General features: G+C 45.2%; 2 protein-coding genes across 4 annotated transcripts in view; one reads left to right on the forward strand and one right to left on the reverse strand.

The window, feature by feature from the left end:
* Window positions 1–6439, forward strand: part of LOC127689308 (zinc finger protein OZF-like) — a 32856-nt gene extending 26417 nt beyond the window's left edge. For all 3 annotated transcript variants that reach the window (XM_052188823.1, XM_052188822.1, XM_052188820.1), the window contains 3 exons: window positions 2499–2591; window positions 3608–3711; window positions 4620–6439. In XM_052188823.1, the coding sequence (XP_052044783.1) occupies window positions 2499–2591; window positions 3608–3711; window positions 4620–5924 (1502 nt within the window). In that variant the 3' untranslated portion in view covers window positions 5925–6439. The remainder of the gene's footprint in view (window positions 1–2498; window positions 2592–3607; window positions 3712–4619) is intronic.
* Window positions 6440–8314: 1875 nt separating this feature from the next.
* The window catches only part of LOC127689808 (zinc finger protein 809-like), a 47661-nt gene continuing 29626 nt past the window's right edge, over window positions 8315–26349 (reverse strand). The window contains exons 5-9 of the mRNA XM_052189392.1: window positions 18073–18192; window positions 13689–13815; window positions 12331–12423; window positions 10950–11059; window positions 8315–10208 (exon numbers count right to left, since the gene is read on the reverse strand). Of these exons, the coding sequence (XP_052045352.1) occupies window positions 9474–10208; window positions 10950–11059; window positions 12331–12423; window positions 13689–13815; window positions 18073–18192 (1185 nt within the window). The 3' untranslated portion in view covers window positions 8315–9473. The remainder of the gene's footprint in view (window positions 10209–10949; window positions 11060–12330; window positions 12424–13688; window positions 13816–18072; window positions 18193–26349) is intronic.

Here is a 26349-nt window from a genome sequence, read left to right on the forward strand (position 1 = left end):
GCACTCCAAGATGCTTTTCTTTTCTTTTTCTTTTCTTTTTATATTTTAAAGATTTATTATATGCAAGCACACTGTCACTGTCTTCAAATACTCCAGAAGAGGGCATCAGATCTCATTACAGATGGCTATGAGCCACCATGTGGTTGCTGGGATTTGAACTCAGGACCTTCGGAAGAGCAGTCAGTGCTCTTAACTGTTCCCCTCCACTGGAAGCCCCACCTGGCTACAGGAGATAGCCACTTCAGTCTCCATATCCACCGCTGGTAGAAGTCTCAGCTACAGTCACCCCCAGAGACTCCCAGGGACCCCCTCCTTTTCAGGTCACCAACTAGTCCCAAAGATGCCCCCTCCATCGATTGCCATTCTATTCTCACTCCCAGTCCTCCCCTGCATCTCCATTCCCCTGCTCATGCTCTCTCCCACCCAGTTCCCTCCCTCTAGCCAGCATGGATGGCTATTAGTTTCCTCTCTGAGAGAGATGCACGCATCCTCCCTTGGGCCCTCCTCCTTACCCAGTTTCTTTGGGTCTGTGGAGTGTAATATGGTTGTCCCGCACATCATGGCTAATGTCCACTTATATGTGAGTAATACCATACGTGTCCTTCTGAGTTTGGGTTACCTCACTAGTTCTCACCTTCTAGTTCCATCCATTTGCTGGTAAAAATTCACGACGTCATTGTTTTTCCTAGCTGAATAGTGTTCCGTTGTGTAACTGTACCACATTTTCTTCATCTGTTCTTCAATTGAGGGACATCTGAGTTGTTTCCAGTTTCTGGCTATTATTACAAATAAAGCTGCTGGGAGCATAGCTGAGCAGGTGTCCTTGTGGTACAATGGGGCATCTTTTGGGTGTATGCCCAGGAGTGGTTTAGTGGTATATGCCCAGTCTTGGGGTAGAACTATTCCTAATTGTCTGAGAAATCGTCAAATTGATTTCCACAGTGGTTGTGCCAGTTTGCACTCTCAACAGTCATGGAGGAGTGTTCCCCTTGCTCCACATGCTTGCCTGCGTCCCGAGGTCACTTGGCATTTTTTAACTTAGCTATTCTGACAGGTGTAAGGAGGAATCTCAGAGTCATTTTGATTCCCTGATGACTAAGGCATTGAACATGTCTTCAAGTGCTTTTTGACCATTAGAGAATCCTGTTGAAAATTCTTTGTTTTTTTAATTGGATTTTTTTAATTGGATTGTTTCCATTTTTTTTAATTGGATTGTTTCATTTTTTTTTTGGCTAATTCATTTTTTTATTAATCCTCTGTCAGATATAGAGTTGGTAAAGACTCTAAAAGTTTTCCCGTTCTGTAGATAGCTATTTTGTCCTATTGATGGTGTCTTGTATGTTCTATTTCTTTAGACTGGTAACGTTTTCTTCTAGGATTTTGTTGAAAATATTCTCTTGAAGGTGCAACTCTTCACCCTCTTCTCTTCCTATTCCTAGGTTAGTTCCTTTCATGGTGTCCCAGATTTCCTGGCGGCTTTGTGTCGAGAACATTTTAGATTTAACATTTTCTTTTTTATTTTTATTTATTTATTTATTTATTTTTTGTTGGATTTGGTTCTTCTCGAGCTAGGGTTTCTCTGTGTAGCCATGGCTGTCCTGGAACTCACTCTGTAGACCAGGCTGGCCTTGAACTCAGAAATCCACCTGCCTCTGCCTCCCAAGTGCTGGGATTAAAGGCGTGCACCACCACTGCCTGGCATTTGCCTATATTTCTTTAACGGATTTATTAATTTCCTCCTTAAAGGACTCTATAAGATTGAATTTAAGGTCATTTTCTTGTGCTTTGATTATGTTAGGATATCCAGGGCTTGCTACAGTAGGGTAGCTGTGCTCTGAAGTTGTCGTATTGTCCTGGCTTTTGCTGATGGTGTTATTACACTGGTCTTTAGCCATTTGGCTGTCCCTGGGTGTTTCTATGTGTTTCCAGTCCGCCAAGTCTGATGAAGGCTAAGGGACTGTGGAGCCCCAGGGAAACAGCAGGTCAATCTTGGCAGCTGGGCGTGGCAGCTGGGTGTGGCAGCTGGGCGTGGCGTGCCCCAGAGGACCTGGAGGGCAGGGGAATGGGTGTTTGGAAGGAATCTCCACTTCTGTTTTCTTTTCTTTTTTTTTTTTAAGATTTATTTATTTTATATGTTAGTACACTGTTGCTGTCTTCAAATACACCAGAAGAGGGCATCAGAACCCATTACAGAGGGTTGTGAGCCACCATGTCGTTGCTGGGATTTGAACTCAGGACCTCTAGAAGAGCAGTCAGTGCTCTTAACCTCTGAGCCATCTCTCCAGCCCCCACTTCTGTATTCTTAAAAAAAAAACAAAACACCATATTATGTAATTTGTTGGGCAGTTTAATGGCCCTGAAGATAGTATTCCAGTCAACAAAGACTCCACCAAAGGCTTCTACTCGCTGATCACAGCACTGGTTATGCATTGGAGCTGTTTGGTTTTTCTCTAGGCTTGACTCAGCCCTCTGGCATCATCTGTCTTTCCTACTTACAGGGCACTGTATGAACAAACCTGAGCTGATCCTCACGTTGGAGCAAGGACGTGGGCCAGGGAACGCAGCAGAGGCTTCAGACAGGAGCCTCCCAGGTCAGTGAGGGCATGGTGGGCAAGGACGGTCAGCGAGAAGAAAGTTCATCTGCTGAGCTTTTCCCACCCACTTTTATCTAAACCTACTCCTGACGAGTAAGTTCCTAGAATAAACATTGGCATGAAGACAGTGTTAGCGATTAGCTTGGTAAACCAGCAAGCCTGTTTACAGGGAATGAACTGTTGTACAATTAATTTGGTGTGAGTGAGTTTTTAAAATTTTGCACTTGAGGGTCGGTGGTGCACACCGTTGGTCTACATAGTAAGTTCTAGGCCAGCTAGAGTGAACAAGTGAGACTTTGGCTCCAGTATATACCGTTTTTATTCAAAAATGTCACCCATGAGCAGAAAAATGCACTCGCATGATAAACTGCTAGTTATTGTATTTATTGTTGCTTTAGAAAGTACAGCAGTCTAGAAGGCGGAGGAGATGTGTAAACATGACTTAGGAGAGGAGTTGGGAAAGGTGTCTTCTCCTTCAAGAGGAAGATGTTTTTCCTAACAAAACACATGAAGTATTATTCTATTGCTTTTACCCAGTATAAAGTAAGCCCCTTTAAACATATATGTAGGAAGCTTTTCCCTAACATATATTCTAACTTAGGAGCAATTTGGCTCCTACTTTTGGCTATACCTACATCCACTATATACTTAAAAATAAGTCTATTTCACATGTGAATGAGGGGTGCTATAGATGACATTGCATATATAGTTAATATCCTAGAGAAATGGAAAAACCAGGAAACAGCAGATGAAAATCACCGTTGAAACCTACAACACAGGTGAACAGCTTGTGCTTTACGAGAAGGCAAGGCAACAAGACCGCCCAGCATGTGGTGTGATAGTCAGTCTCACTTGTTATACGAATCCATGAAGTACTAAAATGTTTACACTTATTACTACTTAATATTATTTTACAACTTCTAAGAGGAAGAAGAAGTCCAATTCATTTTAGAATTGCATTAAGAAGACTAAAGTGTAATGTCTAGATAAGGATAATTTTATTTTAATTTTAGATTTTCATATATTGTCTGCACCGATTGTGACCAGCCAGAAAAATCACAAGGCATATGTGTGGCAAGCTGGGACCACCCAAAACAGGGCATCAAATGAAAAGATGGTAAGTAAAACAAATTTGGGGCCCTGATTTAACTCAAACCTGACCGTAATAAAGAGGGAACCTACCACCCAGAAGATGTTACAGGTATTGGCAAGAGGCTCACTCGAAGCATGATCTCCAGCACCCTTGGAAAAAGTTGGGTGTGGCCACAGGCAGCTGCTATCCCAGTGTTCAGAAGAATGGGGAGGAAGGACTTCTGTCTGGGACTTCAGGACATCTAAACTAGGCCCCTGGTGTCGGCCTCTGGTCTCCACTTGCAAACGCTCACACATGTGCATGCATGCTTGCACACCACTAGACACGCATGCACAAACATGGATGTGGTCATATTTTCCCCCACACTTACAAACACTCAAGCCAGGCAACGATGTGCTGTCTCTTGATATTTACTCTCATAAATTACAGAGTAGAGAATAACGCAAAAACTTATTAATTTATTTATTCACTTCACATCCTGATGGCAGCCCCTCCCTCCTCTCACCGCAGCCCCTCCCACCCCCTCTCCTCACTCCCTTCTCCCCTTTTCAGAGCAGTTGGCAAATCTCTCTTTCACCCTGCACATCTTATTTTCCAGAACAACAAAGCTTTAGGATATTTGACCAGGGTTATCATTCTACACTAACTCAGTGTGTTTGATGCATAGTGAAGCCTCATTTTAAAGATGTTACAATAAATTCAATAATAAGCAACACTTACAAGTGTAACCTAAGACATGGATCATGGGACATTATCTAACCAGAATCTATTCAGGATTCTGACCTATAAAGGTTGACTCAGTAGACAAAGTGTGTACGTGTATGAGAAATGTGTGACTGTGGGAAATCATACCTCACAGAACCTCAAGAACATAAACTAGGAAAAAAGCCTTCTGCACATATAAGAAATATAATGAATTCTTTTATTTAAAGGCAGAGGTAACGGAGCAACAGAAGATCCATCAAGGGTCAAACTCCTGTGGAAGAGAAGCACATGGGAAGACAGTTTCTCAGAAATCCCAGAGCACTGGGATTCAGATGTCTCCTACGTGTCAGACAGCTCTCCGCTACAAGGCAACACTCACTAAAGGTCAGAGACTTCATAAAGGGGAGATAAGCCTTGAGTATGAGGAATGCAGGACAACCATCTCCCAAAGCTCACGTGTTACAGTATGTCAGAAAACTCTTATAGACATAAAGCTTTGTGGATGTACAGAATGCAGAAAAGCTTTCTCTCGCAACTCAGAGCTCACAAGTCATCCAAGAACACACACACGTAAGAGGCCCTATAAATGTACGGAATGTGGGAAAGCCTTCTGCTCTCAGAGAAAACTGACTCTACATCAAATACTTCACACAGGCGAGAAGCCCTATGAATGTATGGAATGTGGGAAAGCCTTCTCCCACAAGGCATACCTCACTCAGCATCAGAAAATTCACGGGAGCAAGAAGCCTCACGCATGTGCTGAATGTGGGAAGGCCTTCTACCGCGCATCACACCTTACTGTGCATCAGAGAACTCACACCAACGAGAAGCCCTATAACTGTACAGAATGCCAAAAATCTTTCTACTGCCGGTCACAGCTTACTCTACATCAGCGAACTCACACGGGTGAGAGGCCTTTTGAGTGTATGGAATGCGGGAAATCTTTCTACTACAAGGCACACCTAACGCGACATCAGAGAATTCACACCAACGAGAAGCCCTTTGAATGTATAGAGTGTGAGAAGTCCTTTTACTGCCAGTCGGACCTCACTGCGCACCAGCGATCTCACACAGGTGAGAAGCCCTATGAATGTATGGAGTGTGGCAAATCATTCTACCAGAAGTCAAAACTCACCCTACATCAGAGGAGTCATGTAGGCGAGAAACCTTATGCATGCACAGACTGTGGGAAAGTTTTCTATTGCAAATCACATCTCACTCTGCATCAGATAGTGCACACAGATGAACACCCGTATGTATGTACAGAGTGTGGGAAATGTTTCTACTATAGGTCACAACTCATTGTCCATGGAAGAACTCACACAGGTGATAGACCCTATGCATGCGGAGAGTGTGGAAAAGCTTTCTCCCGCAAGCCACACCTCATTCGACATCAAAGCATTGCTCACACAGATAAGAACAATTTGATTGTGGCAAATGTGGGAAAGGTTTCTACTGCGATCCACGACTCACTTTACATCAATGGATGTGAGCATGTGCCAAACATTTTGAAGGAAAAGAATTCAGGATAGCTTTCTACTTCAGGGCACAAATAACAACAGTGATCAATTTGGACAAACAGCCCTGTGAATGTGAAGAAAGAGAAAACTTTATGCTGTAGGCTGTGAGAAAGAACTCTGAAAATATGAGTTCAAAATACAGTTTCTCAACAATGCAAAATACAATGATGCAATATGAATTATATTAGGAGCTTCACAAACCTAAAAAAAAAACAGAGTCAGCTGCACTATGACCCAGGTTGTAAGAACAATTCCTGACTTCAAGGTCAGCCTTTGAAAGAGCAAGAACAGGCCCAGGTCTGGAGTGAACTGTAATCTCAGTTATTGTCTGTGCTTAACAAAAACAGGAAGATCTCTGAATTCATTTGCAGTGTTTAAGGAAAGGAAGAAACAAATGTGTTTGCTGTCTCTTCCTAAGAATCCAGGGGCTGGAATGGGTGTGGGAGGGAGGCTGGTTCATGAAAAAATCAAAAGGAAACGCGGAGTAAATGACTGAATTGATATGTAAATAAAAGATTGGTCTGCAAGAGATGAGCTATCCAGAGTTTTCAAATTTGTTTTCTTTTTTTTTTTTTTAAGATTTATTCATTATATGTAAGGAAGCTGTAGCTGTCTTCAGACACACCAGAAGAGTGCATCGGTTCTCTTTATGAATGGTTGGAGCCATCATGTGGGTGCTGGGATTTGAACTCAGGACCTTCAGAAAAGCAGTCAGTGCTCTTAACCCACTGAGCCATCCAAAATTGTATTCAAAGCTGTCTGGAAAGCTGTCTCAAGCAGAACACAGGCTGTCAGCTTGTACCCTGCGATTGACTTTTGTTTGGTTTTTGTTTTTGGTTTTTGAGACAGTATTTTTCTGTATAGCCCTAGCTGTCCTGAACTCAGGCTATAGAACAGGCTGACCTCGAACTCAGAAATCTGCCTGCTTCTGCCTCCCAAGTGCTGGGATTAAAGCGTATGCGACCACTACCCGACTGTGATTGACTTTTGAGTCATGTTTTTCACCACTCTCTGGTTCCCCCCTCCAAGCCAAGGCTGGTCCTCGGCACAGAAAATCTGAGTTTGATTTCCAGGTCCACTGCTGCCAGGAACTCCGACTCTAGGTAATTCAACACCCTTGAATCTCCTTCTGTAGCTAAAGGAGGTGGCTGGGGCCAGGCATGTGGCTGGGGTGTCCCTGCATGGAAGTCCAGAGAAGCTATTGTATGAAAATGTAGAGGGGAAGCCTGGATTGGCTGGGGTCTCCAAGAGGTTAGAGATGCCAGAGCTGTGGGATACCTGCCCAGGAAAGCTGTTACCAGGGAGTGGAACCATCCCGAGAGAGAGAGAGAGAGAGAGAGAGAGAGAGAGAGAGAGAGAGAGAGAGAGAGAGAGAGAGAGAGAGAGAGAGAGAGAGAGAGAGAGAGAGACACGTGTGCTGCCGTCAACAAAGCTGACAGGAGTTGGAGACCTGAAGAGTGCTTTGACATCAAGATGCAGAGGTTGGAGTCTGCCCTGCCCTGCTGGTTTTCAGTCCAGTGTTTGCTCACCATGCTCCCTTCCCCATGTTTTGGAATGGTCATGTGTATCCTGTGCCGTGACACACAGGAAGTCTGTGGTCTGCTTTTTTTTTTTTGGACGGGATTACAATTAAGAGATTGCGGGAATCTCAGAAGAAACTTTGAACTTTAAAACATTGTTGAGACTGTGACAGACAATGGGGACTTTTTGAAGTTGGACTGAATGTATTTTTTCATTTTTTATGTTATGGTTACAAGCCTGTGGGGGGGGGAGGGAGTAGAATGTTTGAACAGCGATGGCCCCATCCTCAGTGGCCTCAAAGCCTTTTGATAACCATGATCTCTAATGGAAAGTTGAGGCAGGAGAATAGTGAGTTCAAAGCCATCGTCAGCCACAGGGCATGATCCAGGTTAGTATGTGCTACACAAGACCCTGCTTCAGAAAGCAAAAAATAGAGCTGACGCAATGGTTAAAAGAACAAATGTTCTCCCAGAGGATCCGAGTTCTATTTCTAGCATCCACATGACAGCTATCAACTGCAGTTCTAAATCCAACGCCTTTTGTTGGTCTCTGACAACAATGTACACATGTGGTCCACAGATATCCATGCTGGTAAAATTACTAATACACATGAAATTGGATGGCTCCCGCATCAGCAGAGTTAGTATCTTGTAAATTACCATCTTCTCTAAAGCAATTATACACTTGAGAAAAGAGCTTTTTCAATATATAGTGCTCAGAAATCTAGATTAGAACATGCATGACAATAAATTATGCCCTTATCTCTCACCCTTCACAAAATGCAACTTGAAATGGATCAGGAACTGAAAGACCCCCGAAGAGGGGAGACCCTCACTCAAATCTCAGGATGAAATGACACCCAAGGAATTCACAGGAGACAGTTCTTGATGCAAACACACGAGGTTTATTCAGGAGGAACCAGTGCACTAGGGTTGCCTCGTAACCACGCAGGGCCAGAGGAGATCGACACCCAGTAACTGGAGTCAGGGGTATTAAAAGGGAAAAATCACAAGGCAGGGAGTGGAGGAAAAAGAAAAGAATTCACCAGGCAAGGGGTGGAGGACAAATTATGCATGGAATGGGGAAGTACAGAATGAGGAAGTCAGGCAATAGTTTATTCCTTAAGGAAGGTTAGGGATTATCTGGAGCACGGTATAGTTAAACCTCGTAAAGATAGTCACAAGGCAGTCATTCAGACATTCTTTTTGGTCAGCTAGTTCCTGAAACGGGGAGTCTCAGAATCAGTTACGCAAATGTCAGCTATTTCCGAGGTCAGGATGTACTTGACCCTCAAGGGTTCTTTCTCAAAGTCAGGCCGCTTGTTGAGTGAGCATGTTGAGGCTTGTTTGTTAGGGGTCTAAAAACCTTTACATTTTTGAATTGGGGTCTCTCAGAATGAATCAGCTGGGCTATTTGCTTGTGAAGACATTCATGTCTCAGTTGATAAGTTTTGTTGGCCACATATTTTCTCATTCCCTGGAGACACATGAGCATGACCCCGCCCCCATCTTAACACAATTGCAGGTTTCCACTCTAAGGTCCACACATCCCTGTAGTACATCAGTGGCCCTGTGCCTCAGGTTTTTCAATAACCCAGTGTTTCTCAGCTGCTGCTTTTCCTTTTTCACCAATATTAAGAAAAATTAGAGTTAACAAAGCATTATTTAGTCTGTCCCCGGAGGTTTTTAACACTTTTTGTTTAATAAGCATTGATTGACTCATTTTACAGATCTCCCCCCCCCCTCCCTTCTCCCTCTTGCTCCAACCCCTCCACTTGCTCAGGTCCAGGGTTTTTTTTTTTTATTTGTTTCTCATTAAGGATGGTTGTGAGCCACCATGTGGTTGCTGGGATTTGAACTCATGACCTCTGGAAGAGCAGTCAGTGCTCTTAACCGCTGAGCCATCTCACCAGCCCCAGTTGGCTCTTTTTATAATTGCTCGTCCTGTGGGATCGTGTGTTTACCAGTTACATGCTTTATGTTGTAGTATGCAAAGATTTGCCTCATTTTATTAGATACATATGCAGGAGTGTTATCAGTTTTAATTCGTATCCCCATACTTACCTGTGTGCTTTTTCTGATGTGCTGTGAGTTGACACTTCCAGTGGAAAGATTTATTGCATTCTTTACATTCATAAGGATTCTCAGAGGAATGAGCGATCCGATGTGCCGTGAGCTGTGACTTATGGGAGAAAGCTTTCTTGCAGTCCGTGCATTCATATGGTTTCTCGCCCGTGTGGGTCTGCTGATGGATAGCGAGTTTTGACTTTCGAGAAAAAGCTTTCTTGCACTCGTCACATTTAAAAGGTTTTTCGCCCAAGTGAGTCTTCTTGTGTCGGTTGAGGTCAGACTTGTAATAGAACGCTTTCTTGCATTCTGGGCACTCGTAAGGCTTCTGACCTGAGTGGGTTCTCTCGTGTGCATTGAGGTGAGACTTGCGGAAGAAAGCCTTTCCGCATTCTTTGCACCCATAGGTCCTCTTCTCCTGTCTGTGAGTCTTCTGATGAGACCTGAGGTCTGACTTCCAGTAGTACTTCTTACTGCATTTGTCACATTTATAGGGTTTGTATGCATTATGAGTTCTTCTGGAATGCTTAATTAGGGTTGAATTATTACAGAAAACTCTCTCGCACTCCTCACATTCATACAGCTTTCCATCCCTGCACGATGACTGGTTCTTGGCTTTCGGTAACTTGTCGCACAAACTTTTTATAGGTGCTCTGCCATGACAGGACGCTGTCACTTTGGTGACTTCCTGTTGAGCCTTTCGTTCTGCCTTGAAACAAAGGAATTTGTTACATGACTTGGTGTTTTTCCTAGAATGAGCCATCTGATATTCTGAGTTATCGTTTCTTTCTTTTCTTCTTTTTTTTTTTTTAGATTTTTTTTTTTTTAAATGTATGTGAGTACACTGTAGCTGTCTTCAGACACACCAGAAGAGGGCACTGGATCCCATTACAGATGGTTGTGAGCCACCATGTGGTTGCTGGGATTTGAACTCAGGACGTCTGGAAGAGCAGTCAGTGCTCTTAACCGCTGAGGCACCTCTCCAGGCCCCGAGTTATGATTTCTTAATGAAAGGTTTCTAATAATCACTAAATTTCCTCTGTGCACTTTAGCATTTACTGATTTAAACACCCACAAACACTACACTCAGTACTTTGTTTCCACATAAGCCACGTCTTGGGCAAAGAAGATATTTCAACTATTTACAGAGTTTACTAGAAGTCTCTGACATGAAACTTCTTTATGTATCAATAATATCGCCTTTCTTTCAAAGGCTAATGTAAACATTGACTATAACACTATGAACTTTATTGTTCTGCAAACCATGCTGAGGAGTCTGGGTTACCTACTTAGATGAAAATGGCCAGGCTCTTCTGCAACCTGCATCTAATCGGGCTCAGGAAGGGAACGTACCACCTTCCGCCAGGGTTAAGTGTGAGAATGTTTCATGTTGTTGCGTGTGGACATGCGAGTTGCTTCCCACTGACTTCGCGTCACATGTTGTACTTACTTCAGTCGTGACTCTGTTTGGTGTCTTTCGGTCAGTTATTCTGGGTTGCTGCAAACGTTTCTTAGGACCTTTCTTGCTGGTGTCAATCGGAGTACTCACACTATGAACACCTATTATTACAAACATCACCACTCAATAAGACATGCATATTTCTGTAGAATTTAAACATAAAAGCAATCTCGTTCCTTCAGATGCTTATTGTACGCCTTAGTTTTCTGTCAACTTGATAAAGTTAAAGTCATTCTGACAGAGGGAGCCTCAATAGCAAATTCCCCGAGCAGACTGACTTGTGGGCATGCCTGCGGGACATCTTCTCGGATGGTGTGAAGGGCCAGTGATCAGGGCCACCACTGGGCCGCCAGTCCCCACGAGAAAGCAAGGCACAACGAGCAGGCCAGCAGGCAGCAAGGTCTCCGCTCCAGTCCCTGCTGTTTGAGTTACAGCCCTGAATCCCCTCGGTGAAGGACTGTGCTGTGGAACTGTAAGCTGAAATAAATCTTTGCTCCCTTAAGTTGGTCATGATGTCTTAGCACAGCAACAGAAGTCCCAACTAAGACACCTACTGACCTATGGTAAATGTATACTTTATTTCATAATAAATAATAATTTACACTAAGAAATCATGATTCTAACTCCTGTCTCTTTGCTTCGTTTTACTGTGGAAATGTAGTTTTAATTCATTCTTATTGTAGAAAGCCATCAATTCTTTCCAATTTTAAAGGATAACTTTGTCGGTCAAAGTAATCTTGCTTCACAGTTTTGTCTCAGGGTTTAAAATAAGTGAGCCCATGCTTTCTGGTCATGCAGTCTTTGCTAAGACATAAATTATGCAAATATGTTTACCTTCTAAAGTAACTAAGCAGATGCCTCTTTCACCAGCTTCTTGTGTACTTTTAGCAATTTAATATTAATGACCTTTAAAAAGTCTTTTTGGATCATGTGAATTTGTGGTTATTACTCCCACACCTAGATACTGGTTATTGTGCCTACATTTCTCTGCGCTAGTCCTTCTCTCATTGTGTGTGTGCTACACATAGTGCATGGCGTAATTCTGTGTGTGTGTGTGTGTGTGTGTGTGTGTGTGTGTTACACACAGTACATGGAAGTCCAAGAACAACTTGAGAGAGTCATTCCTCTCCACTATGTGGGACCCAGCCATGAAAAAGAAATACAGTTTAGCAAAAAAACAGAGACAGAATAACACCAAGAATGGTCTTTTAAAACTGGACTTAAGACAATAAAAATGACTTGATTAAAAAAATGCATGCGACTAGCTATTTCAGGACTGGATTTGGGTAAAATCTGATAAAAATAGTTCAACATGGCCATTATCTAATGAGTGTTCCGTCTGCCGCTGACTTCCTAGCAGACATTTACTGACCTGGACGGCTCCAGCTTGAAGCTCCTGCTGGGTTCCACGGCTCAAATCCACGTTCCAACTTGAAGATCAACTTGGGTTTGGCAATGCAGGGGTCTGCAAATGGGAAATAATGAGCAGGCGGGGCCAGAGCACCGGCACCGCCCCAACAAGAAACCTCAGCTCCATCCGGAACTGTGCTATCACGAGTGGGTAAGAAACTTGGGTCAGAAAGGATCTAAATTCTCACTCTTCACTGGCTACAAGAGCATCCTCGTGTGGCATTAAACTGCAGCACAGACAACCGAAAATAATAATGTCACCAGAGTTCAGCAGGCTGGAACCAAAGGCTGCAGGGCTGAGAGCAAATGCGGCTCTTGGAAGACGGGCTTAGTTTGGATTTCAGTGCTGCGAAGAGACTCCGGGACCACAGCAGCTCTTACAAAGGAAAACATTTCAGTGGGGCTGGCTTTGTTCAGAGGATCAGTCCATTATCATCATCATGGTGGGAAGCAGGGCAGCGTCCAGGCAGACATGGTGCTGGAGGAGCCGAGACTTCTGCATCTTGATTCACAGGCAGCAGAAGGGAACTGTGCACCACACTGGGCATAGCTTGAGCATGTCCCCACAGTGACACACTTCCTCCAAGGCCATACCTAATACAGTGAGGCCACGCCTCTTAATAATGCCACTCCACATGGGCCAAGTTCAAATACATGAGTCTATGGGGGCCATTCCTATTCAAGCCACTACAGAGACCAACGTTCATATCCCAGTATCTAAACTTGGCAGCTGGCAATTGCCTGTTCAGTTCTGTGATTCCGAGACTTCTAGTGTCCCCAGGTGCCCACACATGTGGTAGCTCAGGTTCACAAACACAAACACATAGCTACAAATAAGAATACATCTCTAGAGCTGGAGAGATGACTCAGCGGATAAGAACCCTGGCTGCTCTTCCAGAGGTCCTGAGTTCAAATCCCAGCAACCAACATGGTGGCTTATTAACCATCTGTAATGGGATCTAATGCCCTCTTCTGGTGTGTCTGAAGGCAGCTACAGAGTACATTAAATAAATAAATAAATAAATATTAAGAATACATCTTTAAGCCGGGTGGTGGTAGCACACGCCTGTAATCCCAGCACTCTGGGAGGCAGAGGCAGGCGGTTTTCTGAATTCAAGGCCAGCCTGGTCTACAGAGTGAGTTCCAGCCAAGGCTACACAGAGAAACCCTGTCTCAAAAAAACCAAATCAAAAAAACAAAAAAAACAAAAAAAAAACAAAAAAAAGGTTTAAGGATACATCTCTAAAGTGAGAGATTATTGCTATACTTGTTAATCAAGGAAAACTCATTTGCTGAGGCTAAAGGGGGAGTCAGACTCACCCAGGAACACCAGGCTGCTGTAGGTCTCCAGCATCACGTCCCTGTACAGGGTCCTCTGGGCAGCATTCAGGTCCTGCCACTCCTCCCAGGTGAAGTCCACGGCTATGTCCTCAAATGACACCGGCCCCTACAATGACATGTTTCTCTTCAACACAAGCGGTCAGCTTTTGGAACAGAAAGAGGGGTCTATTCTACTCTGTATGTTTCGCACCAGGGTCCCATAGCAGGTGACATTTGATTTGTCTCATAGGGAGAAAGAAAACTCAGCACTGGGATCTGTTAATGTAAAGATGTCAGAAAACACGGCAAGAGTTTTCCAAAGGATTTCAACACAGACAGCCATACCCTGGCTTCCCTATTCAAAGTCTCCAGGTCCATTGGTACCTTCTACTTCCTGGAAGGAGTTGGCCCATGCACCTAAGACTTCAGTTTTAAAAGCGTTTACTGAACACAGAAAAGCTCAGAGCTCAGAAAACATCTTCCCAGATCTCAAAAGAAGAAGCAAGCATGTGACCAGCTCTGTGACCTAAAACCTTCACTCTGTCTGTCCCTCTCTGAACATTCTGTTAGCTCATTTGATAATGGACATGTGGGAAAGGGTGGAAAAACAGAACTCTGCCTCTTCACAGACAACGCTTGGGTGCTCTTGGCTGTTGACAGCTTGAATTCTAACAGACTCACACCAGACGTTGAATGCATCAGATAGCAGGACTCCTAGACTCAGAGAGAGAGAGAGAGAGAGAGAGAGAGAGAGAGAGAGAGAGAGAGAGAGAGAAATTACAAGTGCTTAAGAGGAAACAGGCATGCCAAAGAGGGAAGCCTTGTACTGCTTTTAACATGAAAGGTTGTGCAAACATTTTATAAATTTACAGTCAAGTTCTTCAAAGCCTTAACCATAGAACTACCAAAGGACCCAGCAATCACTACTGCTGGGAAGTATCTAAAGAACAGAAATCTGAATGTCAGAAAATGGCCTCCAGGATGAAGATTAGAGGACCAAGGTCATCCTCAGCCAAGGAAGCTGGTATACAAGGAACCCGTCACAAGGAAAGTAAAACCACAAGCCTTTAACCCCAGCCCTGGGGTGGCAGAAGCAGGGAGAGTTCTGAGTTTGAGACTAGCACAGCCTACATAATGAGTACTGGCTAACCAGGGCTACACAGTGAGACTCAGCTGCCAGAAAATGTAAAAGGTTTCACATCCATGTTCACAGAGACACAGTGGGGTCGCAATGCTGACACAGAAAACGGAGGTGCTTCTTAGGGGTGGGCACAGAGTTCGTGTCACAGAAAGATGGTGTATGGCTGGATTTGTGTGTCAACCTGACACAGGCTGAGGTTATTACAGAGAAAGGAGCTTCAGTTGGAGAAGTGCCTCCATGAGATCCAGCTGTGGGGCATTTTCTCAATTAGTGATCAAGGGGGGGGGGCTTGTGGGTGGTACCATCTCTGGCCTGTATTCTTGGGTTCTATAAGAGAGCAGGCTGAGCAAGCCAGGGGAAGCAAGCCAGTAAGTAACATCCCTCCATGGCCTCTGCATCAGCTCCTGCTTCCTGATCTGCTTGAGTTCCAGTCCTGACTTCCTTTGGTGATCAACAGCAATGTGGAAGTGTAAGCTGAATAAACTCTTTCCTCCCCAAATTGCTTCTTGGTCATGATGTGAAAGATCCTAACCCCTTAAAAAATTTATAGATCCCTAGCAAACAAGCTCAAGGACAAAAAAAAAGATAAAGTGCCAGGCAGGCCCCACCTGGCTACCGCAACATGGCCTCAGGGTTGGGACACCAAGTTCCAGAACCTAGCCAACCTCCAAAAGTTTGCATAACTGCCGTGAGACTAATTTGAGACATTCTGTACTTCCAGTAAGGCATGCAACCTCCCCCGCCCTTCCCCTTTGCTTGTTTTTTCCTTTAAATACCCCTGATTTCAGTTGCTCGGGGTCGAACTCCTCTACCCCTGGTTCCCCGAATAAACCCCGTGGATGGTCTCTTGTGAGTTCTTGGGGGGCTACATTATCCTGAGACCTGAGTGAGGGTCTCCCCTCTACAGGGTTCTTTCGCTGTTTGTGCAGGAATAGAAACCCTGACTAAGACAGACGGGGAGAGAAAGGCAAATCCTGAGGCTGGTGTCATGACAGTGTCTGCCTAGAAGGAGCAAAGCTCCTTCTCAGCAGTTCCCCGCTCTCAGCAGCTACCACAGAACAAGTCTAGCAAGTCTGTTAGGGTCACCATCACTGGGATGAAGCACCAAGACCAAAAGCAGCTTGGGGAGGAAGGGTTTATTGCACTCACAGTGCTGTATAACAGTCCGTCATCAAAAGGACTGAGGACAGGAGCGCAAGCAGGGCAGAACCTGGGACTATGGAGTGGTGCAGCTAACTGGCTTGTTCCCCACGGTTTGCTCAGCCTTTTTTTTTTTTTTTTTTTTTTGGATTTGGTTTTTTTTGAGACAGGGTTTCTCTGTGCAGCCCTGGCTGTCCTGGAACTCACTATGTAGACCAGGCTAGCCTCGAACTCAGAAATCGGCCTGCCTCTGCCTCCCAGAGTGCTGGGATTATAGGCGTGCACCGCCACCACCACCCAGCCCTGCTTTCTTGTAGAACCCAAAACCACCAGTCTAGAGATGGCCCTCCTCCATCAATCACTAATTAAGGAAATGCCCTCCGTTCTGGCGGACAGCCCCATCTCAATCAAGCATTTTCTTAATAGAGAGTCCTTGCTCTTAAATGACTTTAGCTTATGTCAGGCTGACATAGAACACACACAAAACACAAAGTCCTATTCTCAGACTGCGTCACAGCACACAACTGAAAGTACAGGTCAAAAAACTGGGAACACTAAAAGGTTTTGGAACATGCAACCAAAGATTAATCCAAAATCAAATGGGTACTGAATTCAACATGTAACTGGTAGGGCTCAACTTTGTGCTTCTGGGTGACTTTGCATTGCATCTGTTCAGAGCATGCAACACGCATGCTCTGCACAGTACATGCCATCACACCACCAATGCATGTCACCTGTAAGACCCTGGCTCATAGTCACGCATGCTATAAACTACAGTTCTTGTTCCTCACATAATTATCTGCTCTTCTAAATCACAGGTTTTTGTTTTTAATTAATTAATTAATTAATTTTATGAGTACACCGTCCTCTCTTCAGACACCCCAGAAGAGGGCATCAGATCCATTACAGATGGCTGTGAGCCCCCATGTGGTTGCTGGGAATTGAACTCAGGACCTCTGGAAGAGCAGTCAGTGCTCTTAACCGCTGAGCCATCTCTCCAGCCCTGACTCATGTTTTCTTAACTCATCCCATTGTTGTGAGCAGTCTATCCTGTGGTGCGCTGGCCACAGCTGTTATGCGTGTTTTTAACTGCTGAAACACTTGTGTGGTCTCTTTCTCAGAGGCCAAGGGTGGGTGCCAGGTCACCCTGAGGCCAAGTAACTCAAAATGGAGTTTGGAGGGCAAAATGGAGTTTATCTGCTACCTTGACTTCTTCGTAATCAGAAGAAAGAGATCTTACCAGCGAGAGTAAAAAAAAAGAAAAAGAAAAAGAAAAAGAAAAAAGAATTCATAACAAAAAGGAGCTGTAGAATTATAAAGTCTTAGTGTTTAACAGTGACCATAGAGTGATTTTTGGAAACGGGTAACTATAATGTTGCATTGATTCACTGCCACTCACTGGTGTCTTGAAGTGTCTGTGGGGACAGTCAACGAGGCTCACAGGAATAGATGGGACCGTCTTAACCCTAGACAGATGAATCTACAGTGATGGGACGAATTTGGAGACTTGAGGAAGCCTTGATAGGGCCTCAGTCAGTAGGTACTGAGCAATCTCTTATCCCGTGGGATGGTTTTAGGGAACCCACAGTCCCCCAGATTCTAAGAAGGTGACGCCAAAAAGGTGGAGTTAGGTTTGGGGCCCTACTTATCTCTTATTCAGTGAGAGTCTGTCTCTGGTGTAATGAGTCTGGAGGAAGAGCCCGCTGTAAGTGGCCCTGCTGAAGAGTCTTGCAGGATTGTAAATCCGTGGCCAGGAGAAGCCAAGGTCAGTCTCCGCTGTGAGCCTCTTTAAGTGGGAACTCTCAAGGATTTGATTAATGCTTGCTTTTTTTTTTTTTCCAGAAGACTGAGGATACCAGGTTGCACTGAAATAATCCCTGATTTTGAGAGTCTCTTTCCCCGAGTGATACTGGGAATGAAAGGTGGGGTACTGTCAGTTTGAAGTGATCAAGGGACCCCTCAAAGCATGGAATAATGTATGAGGCTGTTTGTGTGGCGGTGCTGCGCTGGGCGTTGCAGCCGCTCGAGTCCCCGCGCAGGGTCCCGGGACCCGGTAGGTCGCCCGGGGTGCCCGAGCCCGCCCAGCCCCCACCCCGCGCTCACCATGATGGGTCTGGGAGCGTCCTGCAACTCGGTCTCCGCCACCAGCACAGCTGTCCCCAACAGAAGCCTCGGAACGACCACAAGACCCAAGACAGCAGGCTCCGACCTCCACCGAACTTTCTAAATTCGCCCCACTTCCTCATTTCAGAGCTGTCCATTCACGGGCCTGAGTGACAGTCAAAGGCACCAATCCGACGACGGAAGGCGGGGCTAGCCGTGGGCATAAGACTGATTATGGGGATTACAGGGAAATTCTTAGCGGACAGAAATAATGGTATCACGATAATCTATTTTAATTTCCCGTGAAATTTTCTTACTGTGATTTGTGCGTGTGCGAGTGTGTGTCTGTGTGTAGGCGGGACCTGAGCTGTGGATCATCGCTAAGATTAACCATCTCTGACCCAACCCTGAGGCGGCTCCAGGAAAGGGCATTAAGCCCCAAGAGACAATTTCATGTGACAGGAGTTAGAACTTCTCAGAGTCCATAATTAAGGCAGCGAACAGATCTAGAGAAGGGGACAGAACAGTACACGCCCGGGCATGCCCAAGCAGGCCTGAAACATGGCTGTTAAGTCATTCCAGGAGCTGACCGGCCATAAAGATCAGGGACATGCCTGGACACTCTCCGCTGAGTCACGAGCCTTCTGGACTGACTTCATCCTGTCTCCCGCCTCTTTGATGTAGTATAATATTGACCAGATTTCCTGCTAACAAAGATAAGCCGCCCTCCTACACTACTGATGCCCAGATGTGCGAGTACTGCTTGCTGCTGTAACCACGAGCCAGTTCCTCCCGCCAATGTTTGAATCAGCCAATCATGGGCAACCGCGCCAACCCCCCCTGACTTTTCCTATATAAACCCCTCGGAGAAAATGTCCACAAATACCAGCAGACATTTGTAGGTAAGCAAATACTCAAGTGCCAGTTGCTGCTTTAAGGTGCCATCTAGTTATTTTTTTTTTTAAATGTAATTTCTTTTATGTGTACGTGTGTTTGCCTGCAGAGATGTGTACCAGGTGTGACCGTCCTCGGGGCATCAAGTCCCTGGAACTGGTGTTATGGTTGTGAGCCTCCGTGTCGGTGCTAGGAATAGAACTGGGGTGCTCTGGAAAAGCAGCCAGTGTTCTTAATCAATGAGCCTGCTCCCTAGACCCTGCACTGTTGGCTTCTTGAAGGAGGCCTTGTCCCGACTAAGAGTCTGGAAGAATTCTTAGTCTAATGAATTGCTTTGGCTTTGTTACCGTATGAACCTCCTTTCTAGCCATCGTGATTTGCAGCAAAATGTCACATGGGTTTCTGGGGGCTTTCTGGACAGAACATTTCCAGAGAGCCAAGTTCTCACAGCTGCTGGCACTTTGTTCCGGGAATAGCATGGGTTTGCCTCACCACCTCCCAACAGCGCTACAAGCTGGTGACTAAATCTTGAGTAGACATTTCAGAGGCTAACTGTAGCAGAGATGATGGAAAAACCACAACGCAACACTTGTATGTGAGCACCCGTGGAAGCACCAGTTCTGAGAGTTGTGGAGAACCCTTTGGGACCGCTTGCTTCTAGACACTGGGTGGGAATTAGACATCAGGTTAGGACAAAAGAAGTAAACTCAAGGCAGGAATCTGCCTGTGGGCCAGGACTGGGGAAATGGGCTCAGATTAAGAAACATTTACATCTGAGCTAATGCCAAGCTCAGAGCCAGCTCAGCAGAGGTTCGTGTGGCATTCGTCTTGGTCATCCTGACAGGCCCCTAGATTTTGTTTATTGCCTTGCTTGGTCCTCAACCGAGAACTGATACTATCATTTTGCATATATTTAAAGTGGCATAAAAGTAGACTGGGAAAAAATAAACCTGCTTCAGCCTCAAAACCGACTGGGGTCTCACTCCAATGTTGTCTAATTGTCTTTTTTCTTTTTTCTTTCTTTTGTTTTTTGTTTTTTCGAGACAGGGTTTCTCTGTGTAGCTTTGGCTGTCCTGGAACTCACTCTGTAGACCAGGCTGGCCTCAACTCAGAAATCTGCCTGCCTCTGCCTCCCAAGTGCTGGGACTAAAGGCGAGCGCCAGCACTGCCCAGCTACATTTCTTGATTCTTAACAGTTGCCCCAGGTGGGTATAACCTAATCTGGTCCTGTTGGGGAAGACACAACTTGAGGAGCTTCTATTTCATCAGAATAGTCTTTGCTAGTGTAGGATCATGGATGACCGGGCTGTGAGCAACTCCAGGTCCAATTTAAGCCATTTCCTACTCTGTGGCTGACACCCTGGCCAGTGAAAATCCCCACATGGTTGCCCTGCCCATTTACATAGAGAACAGCCACCAAAGGGTCTTCCTAGTGGCTCTGAGAATACTCTTCCCATTTAACAGCTCACCTGGGTCTGCCTATGCCAGCTTCTTAACAAATGTGTCCAAGTACCACTTGTTCAAGATCTCTTAAATGATCCAACACTCTCTTCCAGAAATACCCTCAGAGATGAGCTGTCTTAAACACCCTTCAGAGCCCCAGCAGGTGAGAGTTGGCCTGCTGGTTATTAAGGCGGCCATCTTCTTCCCACAGCTGTCTCTGGAAGGCATCACCAATGGACACACAGGAGGGATTTTCCCAATCAACACTAGCCATAAATGGCTGGAAAATAAACACAGATGTTCCTTACACTTGTACTTAGTAGGTACTCATCACACACATGCAGAGATTTATGTTGGCTGTACATGTGATTCCACAGTTTACAGGACTGGGAAGAAAGACAGTTCTGTGGCATCTGCACTGGTTCCAGACCAAAAACCTAACAGAAGATACGTTGACCAGAGACAGGCTTAAGATGTACGTGGAATGTACCAAGGTGAGTCTCAGAAATAGTGTGTGTAGCCGGGCAGTAGTGGCGCACACCTGTAATCCCAGCACTCTGTGAGGCAGAGGCAGGCGGATTTCTGAGTTCGAGGCCAGCCTGGTCTACAGAGTGAGTTCCAGGACAGCCAGGGCTACACAGAGAAACCCTGCTGGGGGGGGGGGGAAGGCAGGGGGGGGGGAAGGCGGGGGGGGGGGGGGAAGAAAGAAAGAAAGAGTGTGTGTGAGTGTATGTGTGTGCAAACATGCACCTGTGTGCCTATGTATGTTCCTGTGCATGTGCGTATGTGTGCAAAAGTATGAGCGTGTCTGTGTTGTATACTGTATGGGCATGTGTAGAGGTCAGAGGTTGACACTGAGTCTCTCTCCATTGCTGTCCGTGTTTTACTTTGAGACAAACTCTCTCACTGAACGTGGAGCTTGGCATCTGGCTGTGTTGCCCATCCAACACTGGGATCACAAGCCCCGGGACTTTACTTTGGACACTGGGGATCCAAACTTAGGCTTTATGCAGCAAGCACTTTACTCACCGACCCAACCGACTCCCCAGCCCTTTCTGGAACTATTTTCTCTTGGAAGAGACCACATGGGTCTTTTAGAGCCAGCCTGGTAGTTTGTGAAAGTCTAGTTAAGTTTACCCAGGTGCAGCAAGCCACACACTAAAGGAAGAGAATGAGTTTATCAAATATCTGACCACCCAGGGTTCGACACAGCTGTCAGATTAAGAGCAAACTAAAACAGATTACAAGTGCTTGGGGCCATGGTGAATGGGAATGCCAGCATTGCTGCCGTGGAGGATCTAAAATCACGCACACCTTTAATCTCAGCACCCGGGAGGCAGAGGCAGGCTGACTTCTGTCAGCTAGTTCTGCAAAGTGAGACCCTGTCTCAAATAACAACAAAACTGACTTCCCATCCATGTGTACCCAGACATTCATCGAGGTCCAACAGTCAGACAGTGAGTAGACCTTTGCTGTAGTTAGGGACATGAGTTCAAGCCTTCAGAACAAACTGTACCATGTTTGTCTGTGAAGCTTCTACCTGGAGTAACACCACCCGGTAACAGGAGACAGTGCACTAGCACATAGAATTCTCAGGTGCTAATGCTATCTGCAGACTTGTTCATATGTTTACATTTTCTTAAAGATTATATTTATTTATTTATTCATTTCATGTATGTGGGTACACTGTTGCTGTCTTCAGACACACCAGAAGAGGGCATCAGACCCCATTACAGATGGTTGTGAGCCACCATGTGGGTCCTGGGAATTGAACTCAGAACCTCTGGAAGAGCAGTCGGTGCTCTTAACTGCTGAGCCATCTCTCTAGCCCATATGTTTACATTTTTTACAGTTATAATGACACATTTAGAGATCAGAGTACACCTTGCAAGAGTCAGTTCTGTCTTTCCACTACACAGGACTGGGGAATTGAACTCCGGTGGACTCGGTATAACATTATCCCTAGGTAGACATGAGCAAACACCCACTCACCCCACATAGGACAAAATAAGGATACTATTAAAGTCGAACTTAGTGAGCCAGCAAATTTAGGATTGAATACAGTAGTATAGGTAATGGGTTATTTACATGAACAGTAAAAACTCAAAATCAGTTCTATCATGTAAAGTCTATCAGCATGAATGACAGCCCATTAGAGCTGAGACCCCCACGAGCTCAGTGTCCGGCCCCCAGGCAGCTCAGTGGGTCCAAGAATATTTCTTTTAGGAATCTCAGCTGCTCTGAGTGTTTCTTAGCAGTTCTTACTGCTTATAACACTTGGAGAGAAAGAGAGGGAGGCTCTCATGTATCTGGCTAGCTCCGGGACTTCCTAAAGTTTCTTCTGAGTTGGTTACTTCTGCATTTTAACAATGCTCCCTTTAGAAGTTCCAGCAAGATGGGATGTTTTATCTCTGAGGAAACTGTTACATAACCCGAGGTTCCTTTTAAAGACCAGATCACCAAGTTAGGAGAAAACCCTGCTGGAGGGCATGGGAGAAAGTGTGAGGATGGATACAATCAAAATACATTGTATACACTGGTGAGATTCTTAAAGAGTAAACTACCTCATTGTAAAAGAGAGACATAGACAAGCTTATGACATCTATAACCAACTTCACAGTAATGGCCAATTAGTGCTAGATCATTTCCTCTAAGAATTGAAACAAAACAAGGATTGCAACTCTGTTTCACTCTTCTTTAATATGCTGTTTAGTGTCTCTCCTGGAACAACAAAACAGACACAAAATGGAAAGGAACTGTCCTCACTTGCAGATGATATAAACTCATAGAGATAAGATCCAAAATTCCATCAGAAAACTTATCTTATTTTCTTTTTCTTTCTTTTTTTTTTTTTTTGGTTTTCTGAAACAGGATTTCTCTGTATAGCCTATAAGAGTCCGTCGGAAGACACACACCGTCGGAAGACACACACACACACACACACCCAATAAAGCCACAGAGACCAGAATCGCTGCAATCTGCAAGAGGTTTATTGTTCCAATGTACACTGGGGTCCCTCAGCATGTAGGCAAGAGAAGAACCCTGAGCTCACAAAAGCACAACCTTTTTATAAACATTTTGGCGGGGAGTTTAGCAGTCGCCTTAGTTGGACGACTGTGATTGGTTACCCTGAGCACATTTAAAATTATTGGTCAACTCTAATGAGGAAGTTGTCTCATTTGGCCCTATCCTGGCCACCTTGCGGTATTTGTGGTATTTCCTAGCATTTTCGAGTCACTTCCCTCTCTGTCCTCACCCTAGGCAGGGTGGTTCTGTTTAGGCCTTATTCTCCCCCCAGACAGTCCTGGGCAGAATGCAAAGTTTCAGTCCTGTGGGAAGCCATCCTGAGCTATTTGGACTTATGCTTACTCATGGCCCTAAGGTGGTGGCTGCTAAAATATGAGAACAATTAACTAGAGCCTTCCCCATGAACTGTCAGTGCGAGAAGATTCCCGAGAATACCGCAAGATGTTCCTGCCCTAACTGCGGAATGTTCCTGCCGGCCTTAACTCCAGATGACCAGATGACCTCCTTGCTTCCCGCTTCCATCACTAGGGGTGTCTCTGCCCTTTGTCTGGTGTGAAGGTTATTTCCTTCTCGGTAAGCCTTAAAACCCACTTACCTCCCCGACATTAAACGAAGCCTTGACATAACCCAGACTGACTTGTCTTTCTTAGCATGCTTGGCTTCCTTTCTCTCTCCCCCGCATTTTTGACCCTCAGGTAGTGCCCCTTCGGGACCCGGGAATAACTGGACCTGCTGGACGGGTCACAGTCCAGCTTTGAGGCCCCAGTCTGGGTCATGGGGAGCTGTCCTGCTGTTTCTGACAGGGTTCTCACAAGTCCTGGCTGTCCTGGAACTCTCTCTGTAGACAAGGCTGGCCTCGAACTCAGAAATCAGGCTGCCTCTGCCGCCCAAGTGCTGGGATTAGAGGCACGAGCAACCCCTGCCCGGTTTTTTACATTGTTTTTCATCAGAAAACTCTTGGACCTGATAAACCATTTCAACAGAGGAGGATAGAGTCAACCTGCAAGAGCCAGTAACTTTCTATAGAAAAACAGTTAAGTAGCTGAGAGGAACAAAAAGTAGCTAAAGAATCCAGTTAACCATAGCTTGCTAATCACAGGGAAAATAAACCAAGAAGGTAAAAGATTTCACAATGAAAAATTTAAGACACTAGATAATTAAAAGCCAGCTATGGTGATCCCAGTACGTAGGAGGCAGACCGTTCATAAAATTCAGCAGAATTTTATGTAGCCATAATGAAAAATCAAGTAATCTTCAGGAAAACCAAGCAAAGTGGAAAATATTTTGCTAAAATGGGTCAGACTGGCAAGGACAAACGCTTCATGTTTTTCCTTTTGTAATGATCCCGCATTATGACTTATGTATGTGTGCTGTTAGGGGGGCTTTAAAGGGGTGTGATGGAAAACGTGACAATAAAGCTGAAGGAACATCGTCTGGGAAGGGAAAGGAAGAAAAAATTACTTTCTGTAGTAACCTGGAATTAGTAAAACACTGACACTATAAATTTAAAAATGTAATTTATGAGCTTTAATCCCAGCACTTGGGAGGCAGAGGCAGGCGGATTTCTGAGTTCGAGGCCACCCTGGTCTACAGAGTGAGTTCCAGGACAGCCAGGGCTACACAGAGAAACCTTGTCTCGAAAAAACAAAAACAAAACAAAAACAAAAAAAATGTAATTTATGCAACTGGGCTATAGCTTATTGGCAGAGCACCTGTCTGGCCCAAAGGGACTCCCGGGTTTAAACCCCTAGCTCAGCAAAAGCTAACGGAATCAAAGAAAACAGTTTTGGACTAAAGCAATGGGCCTCGCGATCAGATTTCAGCTGGTAGGATTGGCAAATTTGCGAACAGACAGGTATCACACAGTGCTGTCTAAAGAAGGAGACTGAGACTGAGAATAACTGAGAATAAATGAGCGGAGCGCAGAGAACTCGGTCATGTTGGAGACAGCGCAAGCATTCTCAGCAAACTGACGGGGGAGACGGCGACGTGTGAGAAAGATATCAAAAGAAATCACAACCAAGGAAGAAGGACCTTAAACTCACGGAGATCCACCAGCCTCTGCCTCCTGAGGGCTGGGATTAGAGACCTTCGTGCGAGCGTGCGTGCGTACGTGCGTTCATGCGCGCGCGTGTGTGTGTGTGTGCGTGCACGCGCGCGTGCGTGTGTGCGTGCGTGCGTGCGTGTGCGCATACGCCAACACAACCAGTCACAGACCTTTCTCCAAGTATTAGTAAGAAGAGACTCTCCCATTGAGAAGCACATCTTAGGGGACAAAGGCACTCTAGCATTCTCCAATCCCGTGAATTAGAAACACCTCAATTCAGCCACGGGGCCAACACACTCCAGGACAGGCAGACGGCATTTATTAAGATGACCACAAGCCCAACGAAGTCAACACAACCTGCTTAACTACTCACGTTTCTTACAGATGACTCTTTGGAATAACATGAGACTATTATTCAGAAAGAAAGCCAGTTTGTAGCTTTCATATGCTTTCTACGGGTTCTGTATGTGTGAGTGTTTGCCAACATACACTTATGGGCACCACACACACACACCCGGTACCCACTGATGTCAGAGGAGGGCACCGGGTATCCTGGAATTGGAGACCCAGATGTTTGTGAGTAAGCACTAAGTGGGTGTCGGGGCAAGCCTTGGTCCTTGGCAGGAGCCGGGCTAAGAAGCACTGGGCCACCTCTCCGGACCCTCACTGTCTTATACGACATCTGTCAAGAACATCCATCGTGGAACAGGATGCATTCACTGCAGCAGGCTTATCATATTGCTTTCACCTGTAACTTTCTTCTGAATTACAAGTTTTCAAGTGACATTAGAATTAACTGGCATGGCCGCTGTGGTCAGGCCTTCAATCCCTGCACTCGGGAGGCAAAGGCAGAGGATCTCTGAGTT

Source organism: Apodemus sylvaticus, chromosome 7 (assembly GCF_947179515.1).
Source record: "Apodemus sylvaticus chromosome 7, mApoSyl1.1, whole genome shotgun sequence".
Lineage (NCBI taxonomy): Eukaryota > Metazoa > Chordata > Mammalia > Rodentia > Muridae > Apodemus > Apodemus sylvaticus.